Here is a 15,706-nt window from a genome sequence, read left to right on the forward strand (position 1 = left end):
ATTCTTTAGGAGATGGGCACACGGTGGCACAACTGTTACACCAGTGCAAATCCTATTCTATATTGGAGATGGTTACATCAGCCTTTAAGCTCAACCAATCAGTACAACAAAGTCTGCAAATGTACCTACAGTAAGGCATCCATCAGCCAGTCCCTTTTAGTCAGCCAAGGCTCCCTGTAACAGGCTGTCCTATAGCTGAGTAAGAGTAACACAAAACAGTGCTACATTAGTAATAGCTTTGGCCTTGGACATGTCCACACCGAACAGGCCACAGAGATGAGAGTGAACCCCCTCATCCTCTATCTCTTCCCCTGAATAGGTCCTTTCAGCTTACTGGCTCTGTGCTTGACTCCTATGTTCACTGCTGAAGGACTCGGCTCTCAGGATCAAGGTGCACGTAAGACGTGCACATAAGGCTTTATGCAATCAAGACTGACTACAAGAGACATAGAAGCCTTTTCAAACAGCACCTCTTTAATCTTGAGAACACATCACCTGTGCCAGCTTCTCTTTCTCTGTCCTGCTCTCCCTCTCTCTGACATTTCTAAAACACAAACATTTTTAAGCACACTTTGACCCTTTTACTTGTCTGACTCATTTCTAAGTCCATCCTTGTCCATGGCATGTTATAAACAAAGCAATGCTTTATTGCTTGACCTGACAAAGTAAACCCATGCCTTGCTACCTGATTTGTGATGAAAGTTCTGGCACAAATACAAAGAAAAATACAAATCCTTCTTTCAGTCATTGGTAGACTGGCAAATAACGTAGGCCGTTATAAGCCTGTTTTTACCCTGCAGAGAAATCCCAGTTTGTAAGAGCAGCAGAGAAACATGTATGGAAGTGTGGACATACGTATCTATATATCTATACAGCCATATATAAATACATTCCTAACCTATCTATGCTACTCATAGTGACATTTTGCCTGCCAGGTATAGACTGAAGAAAGACAGAGAAAGAAAGAGGTACAGACAGTAAAAGAAAGAGGGAACTGTGAAAGAGTGAAAGCTTGGAGGTTGAATGAGGAATGAAGAGAAAGAGATAAAGGACATGTGAACAGGAGTATGGGAGAGAGAGAGAAAGGGAGTCAAAGCATGGGGTTTAAGAGAGACAGATGAAGGAACGGTTAAGCAGGAGCCTGAGGAAAAAGAGAGAGGGAGGCGAGGCTGAGTGAGACAGAGAGATGCAATGTTTTACCTGAGTGAATTCCTTTCTTCTGAGGTCAGTGGCAAGGAGCCTGATGAAGATAAGCACTTTCCCCCCACCCCCCATGTGCACTCTCACTTAATGTCTTCAGTTGATGGTACAGCAGTGTGGGCGTCAGCCAATCAGCCGAGTTAATGAACCAATAACTCCCATCTGTACAGAAAAACGAGCTAAAGAAAGATAATGAACAGGCTAACAGAAAACCTCATAGGAAGCTTGGCCAAAACAATCATCCTCACCAGTCAATCCATCTACTGGCGGGTGGGGGGGGGGGGGGAAGGCAGTATAAGCATGTTATGATATTTAGCTTGTGAACTAAAGTTTAAGCTGCACTTCCACTCAGATGGTCCTAAATATCCATCCTAAATATTTATCTATGCAAAAGCTGCATAGGCACAACCAGTGTCCTAAACTTCTGTCTTCCTTTTTCACAGAAAATCACATTCACTTCTCAGACTAGGGTCCCTTGTCTGGTCGGATGGTACACAAGTGTTCATATTCCTGATTGGGCAAAGTAGTTTTAGTTTAAGTTTAAGTTTATGTTTTATTCAAACCGTTAGAAAGAAACAACTGGACTTCAAACTCTTCCTCGCCTGATGTCCTTCTAATGCCATCTAGTGGCTATTTATATCTCATGCTCTCCCAATTACAACTGGTTTTTTTAAAAATGGCAACCAATGAAAATGTCTGGCTAAAAAAAAGTTATATCTGTGATATTTCTGGCATGCCTGTCATTTGCGGTCATTAACCCTCTATTAATACCATTATTTGTTCATTTGAATGGTTAACACCATTACTGTGTATAAACCATTAAACTAGACATTGCACATGGAATTTTAAGAATATGTGGTTCAGACAATAAACACCCACTAGAAAATAAGAAAAAAGAAAAGAAATAGGAACGTGATTTGAAACAAAGTGTAATTACAGCGGCTTTGACAATGGACAGACTAAAAACTTCATATTTAGGTAGGCCTAACCCTCAGCTTAAAGCCAGATTCCAGTTCAGCCAGTCATTAACACAATTAACCCACAAGTATGGAGCTGCCATGCCATGGCTTTCTACTTTGTGCAGTGACTAAATATAGGTCAGCCTCGTCAGCAAGGGCATCAATAATGTCAACGGTTCCTAGAGGAGCCTCCCCTTCTGTGCTGTGTGTCGTCTCAGATGTTCGTGCAGGCTGGGCTTGTGGGAAGAGTGGGGGAGTGCTTCTGAGGCATTCTGAGGGGTACAGGGTGAGAGAAAGGCCGCCCGCGAACAACTGCGGGTCCTGTTTCCCCAGCTGTTTATTAATAAACCAAAACAGATTGACTGTTACCTCGGAGACAGCAGAAGGGAGTTTTGAGAAGAGGGAGCGAGTCATCCCCTCGCCGGCATTGTGATTTTGGGTACAGTCTAAGGAGAGAGGGAAAGAAGAAGAACAGGAGCTGAAGTCTCCGCATTGGGTAAGTTTACTCAAAGTGTCGAAGTTGTGAGCATTTCACTTTGGGGGGGAAATTTCTCTGAGATGATTGGAGCATTACGTCTCTGTTTTTAAACTGCTGTACTCACTAAGTGCAAAGGCTGCACATGTAAATAATGCCGTAAGTTTTCCATACAAATGTTTTAAGTTTTAACAGACTAGTTTCCCAGTGTCAATTTGTCAGTAGTGGGTAAACGTAAACCTAAGATAACAAATGCATGTTTAATACTCAGATCGTTGAGGGCTTATAAACAGAGATGGATTTCCTTTTCCGAGGTCACAATAACCACGAAAATACGACAATTTCCTAATTCGGAGATATGAGGAGGGAAATGTGTTCAGTAGAGCAGTTACACAGAGTTTAGAAGGACTGCACAATAACGGACAATTCTTGAACAGAGTTTAAGACGACGTAGTGCTGCTGGAATGTACCCTTCATACCCAACGTCAGTTTCACAGCAGCTGCTGTCTTTGCTACCCACTAGTGAGTCCCAGATGATAACTGCCAATGGCAGTCGTTTGAAACAGAGCATATTGTGTTTCCAGGTCTGAAAGAAATCAAAATAGCTACAATTTCAAATCTGTATTTCATCTTTAATCTGCAACCATAATATATCATGAATTAATCTGAATCCACATGCATTTATACACAGAGCAAACACGGCAGCTCCGACCTTAGTGAGGACATCAACGCCGCTTTGTTCACCAGTCCCATTGTCCAGCTGCTTGTGAAGCCACTTGGCAAGATGCCTGCAATAGTTGTCCATGAATACTTATCATTGTTTCCTTTTGTCTAGTCTGTCCCTTCCACTGTTCAGGGTGTATACCACAGAATCCAGGTTGGGAGTCCCAGTGAGACCAATGTGAATGACGCAGTTAGGCTGGATGTCATTTTTAAATAAACCCTCCTCCCCTCCCCTCAGACAGGTCATGGATAGCGGTGAGGCCAGGCTCAACGCTGACCCTCCAGATGGGGCCCTGCAGGAGGAGGACGAGGAGTTTGACGGCGGTTGCGTGGAGGCAGCGGCACAGCTGGAGGTGGGGTGTATTGAGGAGGCGGACTTCTTCGAGGACTGCATGGAGGAGTTCAGGGTTCAGTTTGAAGAGTGCATAGACAAGCTAGGGGCCCACTTCAAAGGGTACACGGATGACACAGGGGATGAGTTTGAGGATTGCGAGGAGGACCTGGCGACCCATTCTACGGCCGGTGTGGACGACCTGGCCGCAGAAATCGAGGCGTGCATGGCACAGCTGGGGATCCAGCTGGAGGGGTGCGCGGAAGATTCCGGGCCCCAGGTCCAGGGCCTCACTGAGCAGGCCTGGGGCAGCAAGGACATTATGGCCTGGTCGCAACCTGTGGAGCCCTTGGGCTCTTGGCCAGAGGAATACGTGGAGGACCTGGGGAGCCAGCTTAAGGGGCGTCTGGAGGAGGTGCATGCACATTGTGAGGGCGGAGTGAGAGAGCTGGGCGTTCGGTTTACGGAGAGCATCGAGGAGGTGGCTCGGCTGGAGCAGCGTCGGGACCAGCTGGTGAAGGAGCTCCTGCAGCTGGAGGAGCCCATGGCCCAGGCAGTGCAGGCCCTGCGGGCAGAGGCGGGGGAGCTCCACAGGCTGCTCGCTCGGGCACAGCTGGAGAGGTGGAACCTGCAGGAGGAGAGGCGGCAGGTCAAGAGGCAGCTGTTCGCCGTGGCCAGGGACTGCACCCAGAGCCGGGTCACCCTGGCGACGCAGCAGCACGAGGTGGAACAGTTCACCGTCATACAGGTACTGAGAGGCACCTTGCCACATTCACTATCTTAGCTTTCCATGTTTGAGAATGGTACATCAGAAATGTCAAAAGGAAGGTGCATCACAGCAACACATGGAAGGGGATTCTTATTCATGAAGCACACCATGAGCTCAAGCCAAGGCTACTTAAAGGTAGAGTAGCTTGGAGTAACTATGTGATGAGAAACGGGCATGAGGTGCACTCATTTAACGTAAACTCACCGTGTTCGAAAAATGGGGAAGTGGTCACTTACGCTAAAATGTCCATTCAATGGTAGTTTTCTTCTGAGGAATGTGGCTTATGATTATGGTTGCTTATTGACTATCTCACTCTAAAACACTTTGATGTGAATTTGTCCAAAAATTTTAGAGAAAACTGCACAACGTCCCTCTGTTCGGAAGACCGTGTTAGCTCACGATGGTCTGAACACCGCCGTATAAGCCTGGTACACTGCCTGGTTCATCGTCTCTCATTAGCAACAGCTTCCCCACCACAATATCACAGTGGAGCACTATTACTTATGTCACTGTATGCTGAATTGGATTGTGTATGTGACTCGTATTTTAAGTTTTTATGAAAATGGAAGGAATTATGTTTTACACACACACAAAAACCAAAGCTGATCTGGAAGTAATTTTTTGTTGTTAGTCATGAAATTTGCAGTTTAGAACATGGTGAGCTAACTTGGTGTTCAGAGTATCGTGAGTTTAATTTATATACATTCAATTTCAACACTGCAGCATCGGTAGCAGGTACAGGTAGGTACATACATCCCGGTTTTCATTCACACTACAAGCTTGAATAGAGCAGCACATGGGAAAGCCCTTTCAAATTTGAATGAGTGACTAATTTAATCAAGGGTGATGATTTATTCGCCTATTCTTGCAAAACATTGAAATTCAGTGATGCCCAAGTCATGTCATGTAACAAAAATACCTTACATGGGGCTCTGGTCCTTCACCAGGAGGGACCATGGCCAATCACTTATTTTTTCCTCCCCGCTTCCTTTCATTGCATCCTTTCCTAGCTCTTAACTCTACCCATCAGCAACAAAGGTTGTGAGGACAGAGGAATCAAGAACATGTGCATTAGGTAAATGAAACATCCATGCTCTTTCAAACATCAGTTGGGGAAAGGTGGATCCAGACTGATATGCCCCTGGAAAGAGCCCCTTGGGTTAATGCTACATTAGTCCTTCCAAATGACACAGCAGGTGTCAACCAGTTGTTAGGGAGATATTCCTCTGTTCCAGTTAGTGAGAGATATGCCTCTCAGAGTTAAACCTGATTCAAGTCTCTTGTGCGTCTTATGTACTCCGTACTCTCTCCCCCAGAGGGAGCTCCATGGTCAGGGTCTTACGTACTCCGTAATCTCTCCCCCAGAGGGAGCTCCATGGTCAGGGTCTTACGTACTCCGTAATCTCTCCCCCAGAGGGAGCTCCATGGTCAGGGTCTTATGTACTCCGTACTCTCTCCCCCAGAGGGAGCCCCATGGTCAGGGTCTTATGTACTCTGTACTCTCTCCCCCAGAGGGAGCTCCAGGGTCAGGGGCTTATGTACTCTGTACTGTCTCCTAGGGTGAGCTCCAGGCTCAGGCTCAGCTGCTCACAGAGGAGATGGCCCAACTGAGGGAGGCCCAGCAGAACAGCCTGAACGCCCTGCGGAGCCGACTGGACAGCCTGAGCCTGGAGCGGATGCAGGGAGACCCATCCCAGCGCCGGCAGGCCCCCTGGGACCTGAGCAGCTACCTGCAGGATGGGATGAAGGCTCTGGAGGAGCAGTACGAACCGCGGCTGCAGGCCCTGCTGAAGAGGAAGCAGGCTGCTGCCGACGCCCTGCTGGGCACCAGGGCCGAGACCCAGGAGCTGAGGGCCCGTCTGGGGCCCCTGAGAGAGGAGGCGCAGAGACAGGGCCTCCAGAGGACATGCCTGGAAGAGAAGATCACTCTGAAGCGGCGGGAGAGGGAGGAGAGAGTGGCGCAGTACAGGGTAAGACCAACAGCCACAGAGAAAGGAAGTGGGACAGCAGTGGTAAACAACCCTGTTCCTGGAGAGCTACCATCCTATAGGGTTTCACTCCAAACTTAACCTTTCAGTCCCAAGAGTGCAATTTGGCACTCTCAATCCTAAACCTTTTCAACCAATCAAAGGGACTGCTATACTACTGTTTTGAGCCCTTAGTAGTCAGGTGACAGAAATGAGGGTTGAAATGAAAACCTACAGGATGGAGGAGGCAGTATCAGAAAAAACATACTATGGGAGGGGCACAGACGTAGGCAGAAATAGCGTCAGGGTAAAGCAGAGGACAGGCTAACCTTTTATCCAAGGAGCACATTCCCAAGTTTCCCAAAACTTTTGGAGCACACCAATGCATCCCAATTTAGCATTACTTTTCAGAAACAAATGCTCCTAAAATGGGCACACCGCAGAGCCCTGTAAAGGCAACCAATAAGGTAAATTGTGTACTGATCTGGGTAAATTCAGGGGTTTAAGTGGGAAGTGAAAGTGACTTTAGGAGTTCTAAAGAATGAACACAGGAAGTGAGCTGAAAGGAACATGATATACTACAATCTGGAGGTGAAGAGCATACGTGAACAAACACTGCTTTTGGGGGGAATAATTAAGATCCGACAGAGTACCTGAAAAGCTCAGCAGTGTTAATAGGGGTCAGACTCGCAAAACAGCACATTCAAGGAAGTTCCATCACACACTGAAATTTAGTATTAAACATAAGAGGAAAGCTTTCAACCTGGATTCAATCAATAATGTTCCTTGACTAAAATTAACATTTCATTGCTGAATGTTGAACCAGACCAATTAATACTTGCTTCAAGTGCTTGTCAAGCATTAAGGACCCATTGAACCAGAACATCACAACTGTTCCTGATGTCATTTTCCCATCAGGACACTGTAGACTCACTGGAGGAGAGCAGCAGAGAACTCAAGACAGAACTCCAGATTCAGAGGAAGAAAAACGAGGAAATCCAAACCTGGAACGACAGCCTTGTAAAAGAACTGGACCTTTACCGGTGAGACACACACTACCCATCTAATATGCAATCCTTAAAACCACTTGTTAGAGAACATCTTACGTACTTTGGTATGTTCTCTAACAAACCTCCAGCAGTTCACTTCACTACTTGAAGAGCTTATCCAACTGGGGTCTAGGATTACTTTAACGTTTTCCTGAAAATATATTTTTAAACCCGCAGTGTTTCCTTGGACTTAAACATAACATTAGCCTGTAAATGTTTACTGCATCAAAATACTTTCGCTTAGCTTTTCATTGGCACAAAACTCCTACGCATGCATGTGAACTCCTAAATTCTTAGCCCTCTTGCTGGGCCTCACAACCTTTAGTCTCATTTTTTCACATCAGTGACACACTGAAACACCTTATTGTCCAAATTCTATTTAGACAAAACAGCAGTGAGGCTGTAATTAAGATTTATCCACTTTGCAGGGGCTCAACTGAACTCTGTGGAAAGCTTAATCCCCCCACCCAGGGAACATAACTGAAGCAAACTCCTTCAAGAAGCCATTTTGCCTGAAATCTGTTTTTCTTTGGTTTGCAAACTGTAAAAAATGTGGTTTTCATAATCCACCACTGTAAGACAAGCCAGTCAAGGGACATGTGTGGTGTGATGATGCACCCAAAAATAGATAGGAAAAAAAACATGTTTATTATTTGAATGCATTTTATACAACTGGTTTGAAAGGGAAATGGGAGACAAAGAAATCACATTAATATCACAACACGAACGAAAGGGACCCTTACAGATAATAAAGCAGAAAAAAGTTGACTAATAAAGATTCAGAAAATACAAAGCCTCTCAGGGAGATTTAAACCCCCCATTTTATGCAGTGAGAGATAAACAGCCATTTCAGCTTATGCGCTCGCAAGAGAAAGGAGATTCTTTGCTTATCAGTAAGTCGGCAATTGCTGATTTTATGGGTCTTCTTTTAAAAAAAACGACCGTTTTCCTCTCCAGTGTATGCAGTTTTTCATAGAAAAAAAACAAAACAAAAAACAAAATCAATATGTGGCTGTTAAGAACTCTACTTGTCCTTCACTGACTGCCAGGGAAACAAGCTCCAGTTCATCTATTAATACTGGGATCCATTGCTCTAATGAGCAAAGAAATGCTTTGATCTTTAATTAACCACAAAGCTTAAATATCAAACAGCCCTAGGGGAAAAGGAGCTTACACTGGTTTTTAACAGCGAGCGCATGCTCTCCATTTCCCTCCGAAACAGCAAGAGCAACTGATGGTTCTTTTTTTTTTAATTAAAAAAATATGTTTTTATATTCTAGTAGAAAACTGTTGGGGGGAGGGGGCTACCAATAAATTATTCTTGTACTTTGTAAATGAGCCTGCCCCTGTCCTGTTTCTGCGAGTGGGAATGCGTGGACTGTGCTGCAGAGTGTATGTGGTGGGAGACGGTGCAGGTGTGGTGCGGTGGTGTTCTGGGGCGTAGCCGGCGTGTTGCTGGGATGATTCAGCCCTGGACCTCTGCGTCTGCAGCCCCCTCAGGATCTTCATCGTTGTAGATGTTCTCCGCCTGGAAGGTCAGCAAGAGGCGCATTACTCATCCACACGAGTGGGACATGCCAATGGCTCAGCGCTGCGAGGATTAACAGTGCAGGCGGAAGGCCTGAGAACATACTGGAAGGGACTGATGGCTGTTCTACAGAGAGCTGGGAGGCTTGTTAGTTAAAGTGGCTCCCGGTGCTCTCGAGAGGCCCAACCCCAGAAAGACTGCTGTGAGCAGCTGTAACTCACTGGCTGTGAAAACATCTCAGCGGACGGATGGGACCGTTTCGGTATTTCAAATGTGGAAAAAGGATAAATATCCATATTGCATAATTAATCATTGCATCATTTGCAAAGACTAAGATCATAGATATGATCGAGTAGAAAGGAAATAAACCTTTTTATGGAGATAAAACATGCAGAAATAGCTTCAATGTGCAAGAAGACAAGTGTAAATTCAGAATTGGTATTAGAAAATGCTTTTATATCCATCCCTCTTATTATTATCCCACACTATTATTTATTGTTAAAACCCATTACGGGTTTGCTAACCATGAGCCGCTTGCGTGAACATATTTGCAGTCACCTGTAGAGTGCACTCCTGTGTGTGCCCACGCACATGCACTCACCATTTGCCACACTTGCATGATGTTGTCCTCAGAGACAGAGCAGATGACCCACGGCTCATTGGGGTTCCAGGAGAAGTCTGAGATCTTGGCTGTGTGTCCGCCGTGGATAAACTGGGAAAGGGCAGAAGACATGGCTCAGAAGACCAGGAACAGCTGAGGGGCTGCTTCAGCCCTTCCCACTGAAGCAAATTAATCCATCAAACAATTTCTACATTCATACAAATTAGTTAACAGAGATTTTAAGCTTAATACCACAAGCCTATGGCAACCAAACAAAAGTTATAAAAAACCAGCTGACAACTTTATATGCACATCGCCTGGTGAAGTTCTTTGGAAGTGAACGCAGTGTCAACCAGCAATGACCCTCGAAACATGGAATTGTAGAACTGTTAATTTTGTTAGTTAGGGGCCCCTGGCACTCAGTGAGCCAAGGCACACAGTGCTGTGCAGCAGTTTGGGGGACTGAGCAGTAAACCGCTCCCCGGCTGCGGTACTTCACCTGGACAGCTCCGCGAAACAATCAGGTAACAGAGTGCCTCAAAGTGAAGGGCCGTCTGCCAAGTGAGGGGGCACAAATAGCACGGCGAGCTCCGCGTTCCGGAATTTCACAAGCGGAGGGGGGTATTTACAGGGGTGAACGAACTCACCAGAAGCTCAGGGGGCCCGTCTTCAGCATCCTCGGGGGACTGCTCCTCACCGATTTTACTGCACAGAAAGGGGAATAAGGATCACAAGGTCTGGGACGGAAGGGTTCACAAAGCCTCACCCTCCCAGCCCAAATGATTCCTGCTCATACAAGTGCACTGCAGTCCTGAACTTCCCTCCGTTTTGCACAGTGGCTAATGGATGGATTCTCCAGCACACAACAGATTCTGTGAATGCCTTTCAATTCAACTGTAACTTCAAGTGCAGGCCTACTATATTCTGTTGATGCAAGGGAACCCTTGGAGCAGAAACGTTCACAGTGACAGGCGGTCAGCGATATGTACCTGAGGTCCCAGACGTTGAGTCGGCGGTCTGTGCCGCTGGAGGCTAGGATGGTTTCGTTATGGGGAGACCACTGCACCTGCAAGGGCAACATGGTTTCAAAGGAAAGCACTTGTGCTGTTTTTACCCTAGTCATCTGTAACACAAGCTCTGATGTGGTTCCCTCCCTCACAAGTAGGGGATTGTTTGTGTATCTGATGAGAGCTTGGGCCCAGCTTGCAGGTTTGAATCCTGGGATGGGCACTGCCATTCAACCACTCAAACTGCTTCAGCATACGTATTTCTAGGTAACAATATGGAAAAATGAAGCCGATATGAAAAACAGAAACCTTCAGAAGCGTGAAATTCTGAAATACCTTTTAAAGTCCTATTCCTACTTGGACTGACCTGGAAGATCTCATCTTTGTGGGATTCAAAGGAGTGCAGCTTCAGTTTTAAGTTCCTCAGGTCCCAAAGAGCCACAGTCTGGATGAGGAAATGACAGAGGTCAGGAACACAAATGAATGCGCCATCTGGTCTCAATTCACAGGAACTGCTTACAATTAGGATTTACAACATTTGTGGGCATCAATACACCCCTTTACTGTAAATGTTAACCTTAACAACAAACACAGCTTAAACAACATGAAAGATTCAGGCTGGGAAAAAGGTGTGAGAAGGTCAGGGAAGGTCAACAAAAACGGTCCCCTACTTTCCATGCACACGAGACACAAAATATAAATATGGGGTGAGCATTAGTATGCCCATCTCACTTTGTCTGCTGAGCCGGTGGCCAGGATGAACTCGCTGTACGGGTTGAAGGACAGGCAGTTGACCTCAGCGGTGTGAGCATCCACCGCATGGCTGGGCTTGGAGGTGTTGTTTGACCGTGTGTCCCAGCTATGGTCAAGCCAAGAGGTTCCACAGGTTAAATAAAGTCAATTTCCCAGCTTATACCCAATTCAATCAAAACAAATTAAAAATCCATTCATTAGTACAGGCATCGTCTGTGTGTCAACGTGATGCTGTGTCTCTGTTTTAATGTGGATCATGTTTGCTTTATGCATACACAAAAAAAGCCTATATAACACTCTAAAGGTAGCAGCTCGCCTGGCAACTTTCTACTTCACAGTAAAACTGTTAGGATCTTAATGCATCTGAAACATTCCCTGAAAAGTGGGTCTATTCAGCAGTTGCCAAGACAGTGGGAGACTGCCTTACATCATGAGCTTCTGGTCATCGGCCACCGATCCGAACAGCGACTCGTGCAGCAGGTGCCAGGAGACGTCTTCCACCACAGCCGTGTGCCCGGTGAAGATGGTCTTAGCGTCCACCACCTTGCCCTCCTTGGGCACTGTGCTGATGTCCCACAAGCAGATGGTCTGAGAGCAAGAAGGGGGTCGCACAAAGCCACATTCATACCACAGACCAAAACCCCATTCTGCTGACCTTAAGAGAAAGGCTTAGTGGAGTGAGAACGGCACAACCTTGTGAGCAGGGCCAAATGTTTCATAATCAAATACATTACATTAATGGCATTTGGCAGACGCTCTTAGAGACCGATTTACAACAAAGTGCAAAGTGCATACCCATAACCAGCGAAAAGTGCGCTGAAAGACCCGAGAGGAAAGTAATTTCAAGGTAATTTAAGGACTAGGGCTTATTTGATTATACCTAGCCAAACAAAACCAGCAAAGGTATCAATACAAAACTTGACTTCGGTTTGATCAATGCTACAGCGCAAAGCAGCAAATTTTAATAAACTTAGCGTCTGGCTGAATTCACTCATAGCTCACAACGTATTTTTGGTTGCGTGGGTTGGACAGCCCTGACAAACAGGAGCGGCGGCCGAGGCCTTACGTGGTCGTCGGAGGCGCTGAGGAGGCAGCCGCTCAGGTTGGGGTTCCAGGAAAGGCCGTAGCCCTCTTTCTGATGCCCCCTTAAGCGCAGGTCAGGGGTGCACTCCCCAGAGGGGTCTGGGGGTCAGAGCAAAATATTTTAAATTCAGACATCCTACACAGTCAGTTTCAGGAAAAACGGTGCTTTATTTATGTGAAAATTTATCAATACGAAAAAGAATGCCATGCCACACCGTACAAAATGTAAACATCTTACTTTCTGAAGCATGTCAAAACGGCAGCATGTGGGAGAGGATTATCAGTGAACAGACGAGTTGAGCATGACGTGGGCTTGGTCAGTCAAATGAAGAATGATGTAAATATCTTCAAAGCCCTTATAAAATTTAGGTCCTAAAGAGCATACTACGTACCTGGTTTGGAGGGGTGCTTGGTGTAGTCGAAGACGAGCACGTCGCTGGTTGGCGTCTTCGTGGCGATGATGCAGGGGTTCTGAGGCATGTAGCGTGCCCGGTTCACCTCCCCCTCATGGTTAATCTTGATCTCGATCTCGATCTTTCCACTTACGGAACCAAACCCGCCAAACTCTGCCGGACAACAGCCAGTTAAAGAGAACACAATTCACTTTCATAGAATAACTACCCTGTGAGGAAAGCTTCACCACCAGGGGAGCCTGCTGAGGTTTATAATTGCTCACTCCTGAAGTACAAGGCAATATTAAGTACAAAGGCTGCTTATATTTTCACATCTTAAAAAAAATAATAAGATATAACGCCTTCATAAGATAGCCATCTGAACCCCACCAGGTAAAAACAGTCCATACTGCTAAAACAATTATTACATTACATTATTTGCATTTGGCAGACACTCTTATCCAGAGCGACATAAAGTTGATTAGATTAAGCAGGAGACAATCCTCCCCTGGAGCAATGCAGGGTTAAGGCCTTGCTCAAGGGCCCAACGGCTGCGAGGATCTTATTGTGGCTACACCGGGATTAGAACCACCGACCTTCCGTGTCCCAGTAATTTACCTTAACCACTACGCGACAGGCCGCCCCTATATGCTACAGGCCGCCCCCAATCAGATTAACACTATATACTCTGCCGCCAATGAAGATGGAGCTCTTCTCAGTGAAGGCTCCATATTAAGAAACTACTGACCAAGACCAGGCATCTCATCCATTGACCATGCAGAAAAAAAGGCATGGCATCATCCGCATTGATTCTCCACACAGTGCGTGAGCAGCCTTCTCACCTCCTTTTTCGCTGTCATAGTGAGAGGCGTCAAATTGGGCGTCGTCGTTGGGCAGCTGCACACTGGCGATGACCAGGTGGTTCTGCTCGTCCGAGGTGTGTGTGCCGAGCACCAGTCTATGCACACTGAAGTCCTTTCCCTCAGGCCTACAGATGACACAGGTACAAAGACAGCTCAAGGGTAACGTTTCCCTTCACCTCTGTCACTGTCACTCCCATGTCCCTTAGCAACCAACTGTGACCTAAGTGGATCTACTTATAATACTTAAGATTATATACCGAATCCAAACGGTCTTTACAAAGGTCAATATATTACCTGCATTAATGTAAAATGAAGGGCAACTGTCCATAGTTTGCTTAGCACAGCACAAAATGCAACTGGCTGATCCACTAGATGATGCAACTGTTTATGATCCACATAAACACATTCTGCTTTTTCTGATGCAGAGGCCCTGTTACAATCAGAATGGCTGTAATATTCTGCCTGCTGACAAACAATAATACTCAAGGCCGTATCAGCAAGCACGCTTATGATAAAAATGGTACCTAACGTTACTGGTGTAAACGTACCTGGTAACATCAGGCAACCACTGCGCCGTGAGACTTGGCCACTCAAGAGCATGGGTCATCACCAGATCGTACAGGAAAGGGGTGTTTTTCTTCCATATCTTGTATTCCTCATTGATCACCCTCTCTTCCACCGCATCGTCAAAAGCCGCTGCAAAGAGTACAACCAGGTTTTTATTCTTTTGATAGCTAGCTAGCTACTTGGCTATGCATCTGGTTAACGCGCTTTTGGTTACCCGATTTTACAAGACATGAGAAAATCAAAGTTATCACCAATGCTGGCTATAATTTTAATACGCAAATTGGATAACTAGCTAGCAACCCACCAAGTCGGTTACATTATCGAGCCATTTCATCAGAAAGCGACCAAACAGGTGCGAACCTTTTCGTGAAACCCAAGCTAACCAGCTAATGTTAAGCACAATATCGCGAAGCTGTATTCACAATATAGCTAACCTAGCTATATTTTGTTATCTGAAATAGCTGTATTACACAACACTACTAGCTAATTGTTACTGGAGATAACGTTAAACAGCTACACAGTGGCTCACATAAATGTACACGCCGTATCGAAGCTAGCTAGCTAGCTAGCTACATTGCCTAGTGGTCTTCCAATTAGCTAGTAAGCTAAAACCAATGTCTTCACATACAAGTCTAACGACCTAGCTAGCTAGATAAGCAATTGACGTTACAAAAATACGCTCGATATCAAGCAGGCCAGCTATGCATGCAAGTTTCAAACGTATGTGTTAGCTAGCTACCGATATCTAATGTCTTGATATCAATTGTCGTGCTAAATGCTAGCTAATCAACAAAATGTCAAAGATTTGCTTGCTGGCTAGCTGCTAGCAACCAGCGTGGCGGGACCTGAACGGCAGGTTGCGTAGTCTGAAAAGCATCGGAGAAGTTGTTATTGGTAGAGTGGTGCATCTAATGGCATGTCTCAGTTTTGTGTTTTAATTCGCGATAGCGATACAAAGGAAGAAATAAAAGATTGCTTACCTTCCTTATCAGCCATGACGACGGTATTAAACACCAGTGTATGGAGTTTATGCGATAAAATAAATCGCCAGACAGCTCTTTGTTCAGCACCTTCGCGCCAACGCCGCCGGGTAGCGTCACAGTCCCGGAAAATCGTACGTCCAATCAAGAAAACCGAACACTAGACATTGTACAAAGAGAGATAATACGTATCTCGGATGTTTTCCTGGTTGTATGTATAAGTTCCGGTTGGTAAGGCAGATCTGCGGAAACAAGGAGCGATGTCTGGCATGTTGCGATGACATAAATGTGTGGAGCAGGGTTTTGTCTCCAATGAATTTAATTAATACCTTAGATCTTGAACGCAAATCTTTCGAAAGACGGATGCTGTAAAAACAAAGGTCTTGGGAGCGAAACACTGAAAAGTCAGCGGAGAAGTCCTCGAGCGCGTATACTCCATTACAACAAAAAGACTGACGT

At 45.7% G+C, this 15,706-nt stretch overlaps 2 protein-coding genes across 2 annotated transcripts; one reads left to right on the top strand and one right to left on the bottom strand.

The window, feature by feature from the left end:
• The first annotated feature begins 2,538 nt into the window (after positions 1 to 2,538).
• sync (syncoilin, intermediate filament protein) lies at positions 2,539 to 8,808 on the top strand. The gene is made up of 5 exons (XM_061254797.1): positions 2,539 to 2,655; positions 3,596 to 4,436; positions 6,017 to 6,427; positions 7,343 to 7,467; positions 7,902 to 8,808. The coding sequence occupies exons 2-5, from the start codon at positions 3,603 to 3,605 to the stop codon at positions 7,951 to 7,953; spliced, it is 1,422 nt and encodes a 473-aa protein (XP_061110781.1). The 5' UTR covers positions 2,539 to 2,655; positions 3,596 to 3,602; the 3' UTR covers positions 7,954 to 8,808.
• rbbp4 (retinoblastoma binding protein 4) lies at positions 8,103 to 15,417 on the bottom strand. Its single transcript, XM_061254798.1, has 12 exons — positions 15,248 to 15,417; positions 14,249 to 14,396; positions 13,680 to 13,825; positions 12,838 to 13,011; positions 12,429 to 12,544; positions 11,790 to 11,950; positions 11,342 to 11,468; positions 10,977 to 11,054; positions 10,592 to 10,668; positions 10,250 to 10,307; positions 9,603 to 9,713; positions 8,103 to 9,001 (listed from the first exon to the last, which is right to left on the bottom strand). The coding sequence occupies exons 1-12, from the start codon at positions 15,261 to 15,263 to the stop codon at positions 8,939 to 8,941; spliced, it is 1,275 nt and encodes a 424-aa protein (XP_061110782.1). The 5' UTR covers positions 15,264 to 15,417; the 3' UTR covers positions 8,103 to 8,938.
• Positions 15,418 to 15,706: the final 289 nt, after the last annotated feature.

Source organism: Conger conger, chromosome 9, assembly GCF_963514075.1.
Source record: "Conger conger chromosome 9, fConCon1.1, whole genome shotgun sequence".
NCBI lineage: Eukaryota > Metazoa > Chordata > Actinopteri > Anguilliformes > Congridae > Conger > Conger conger.

What these genes read in the sequence shown, in the direction of transcription:
- sync (XM_061254797.1), top strand. Translation starts at nt 3,603, where the DNA reads ATGGATAGCGGTGAGGCCAGGCTCAACGCTGACCCTCCAGATGGGGCC. An exon ending in AACAGTTCACCGTCATACAG is followed by an intron (nt 4,437 to 6,016) that starts GTACTGAGAGGC and finishes ACTGTCTCCTAG; the next exon opens with GGTGAGCTCCAGGCTCAGGC. An exon ending in AGAGAGTGGCGCAGTACAGG is followed by an intron (nt 6,428 to 7,342) that starts GTAAGACCAACA and finishes TTTTCCCATCAG; the next exon opens with GACACTGTAGACTCACTGGA.
- rbbp4 (XM_061254798.1), bottom strand. An exon ending in TGGTTGCCTGATGTTACCAG is followed by an intron (nt 13,826 to 14,248) that starts GTACGTTTACAC and finishes TGTCATCTGTAG; the next exon opens with GCCTGAGGGAAAGGACTTCA. An exon ending in TCATGCAAGTGTGGCAAATG is followed by an intron (nt 9,002 to 9,602) that starts GTGAGTGCATGT and finishes CTGACCTTCCAG; the next exon opens with GCGGAGAACATCTACAACGA.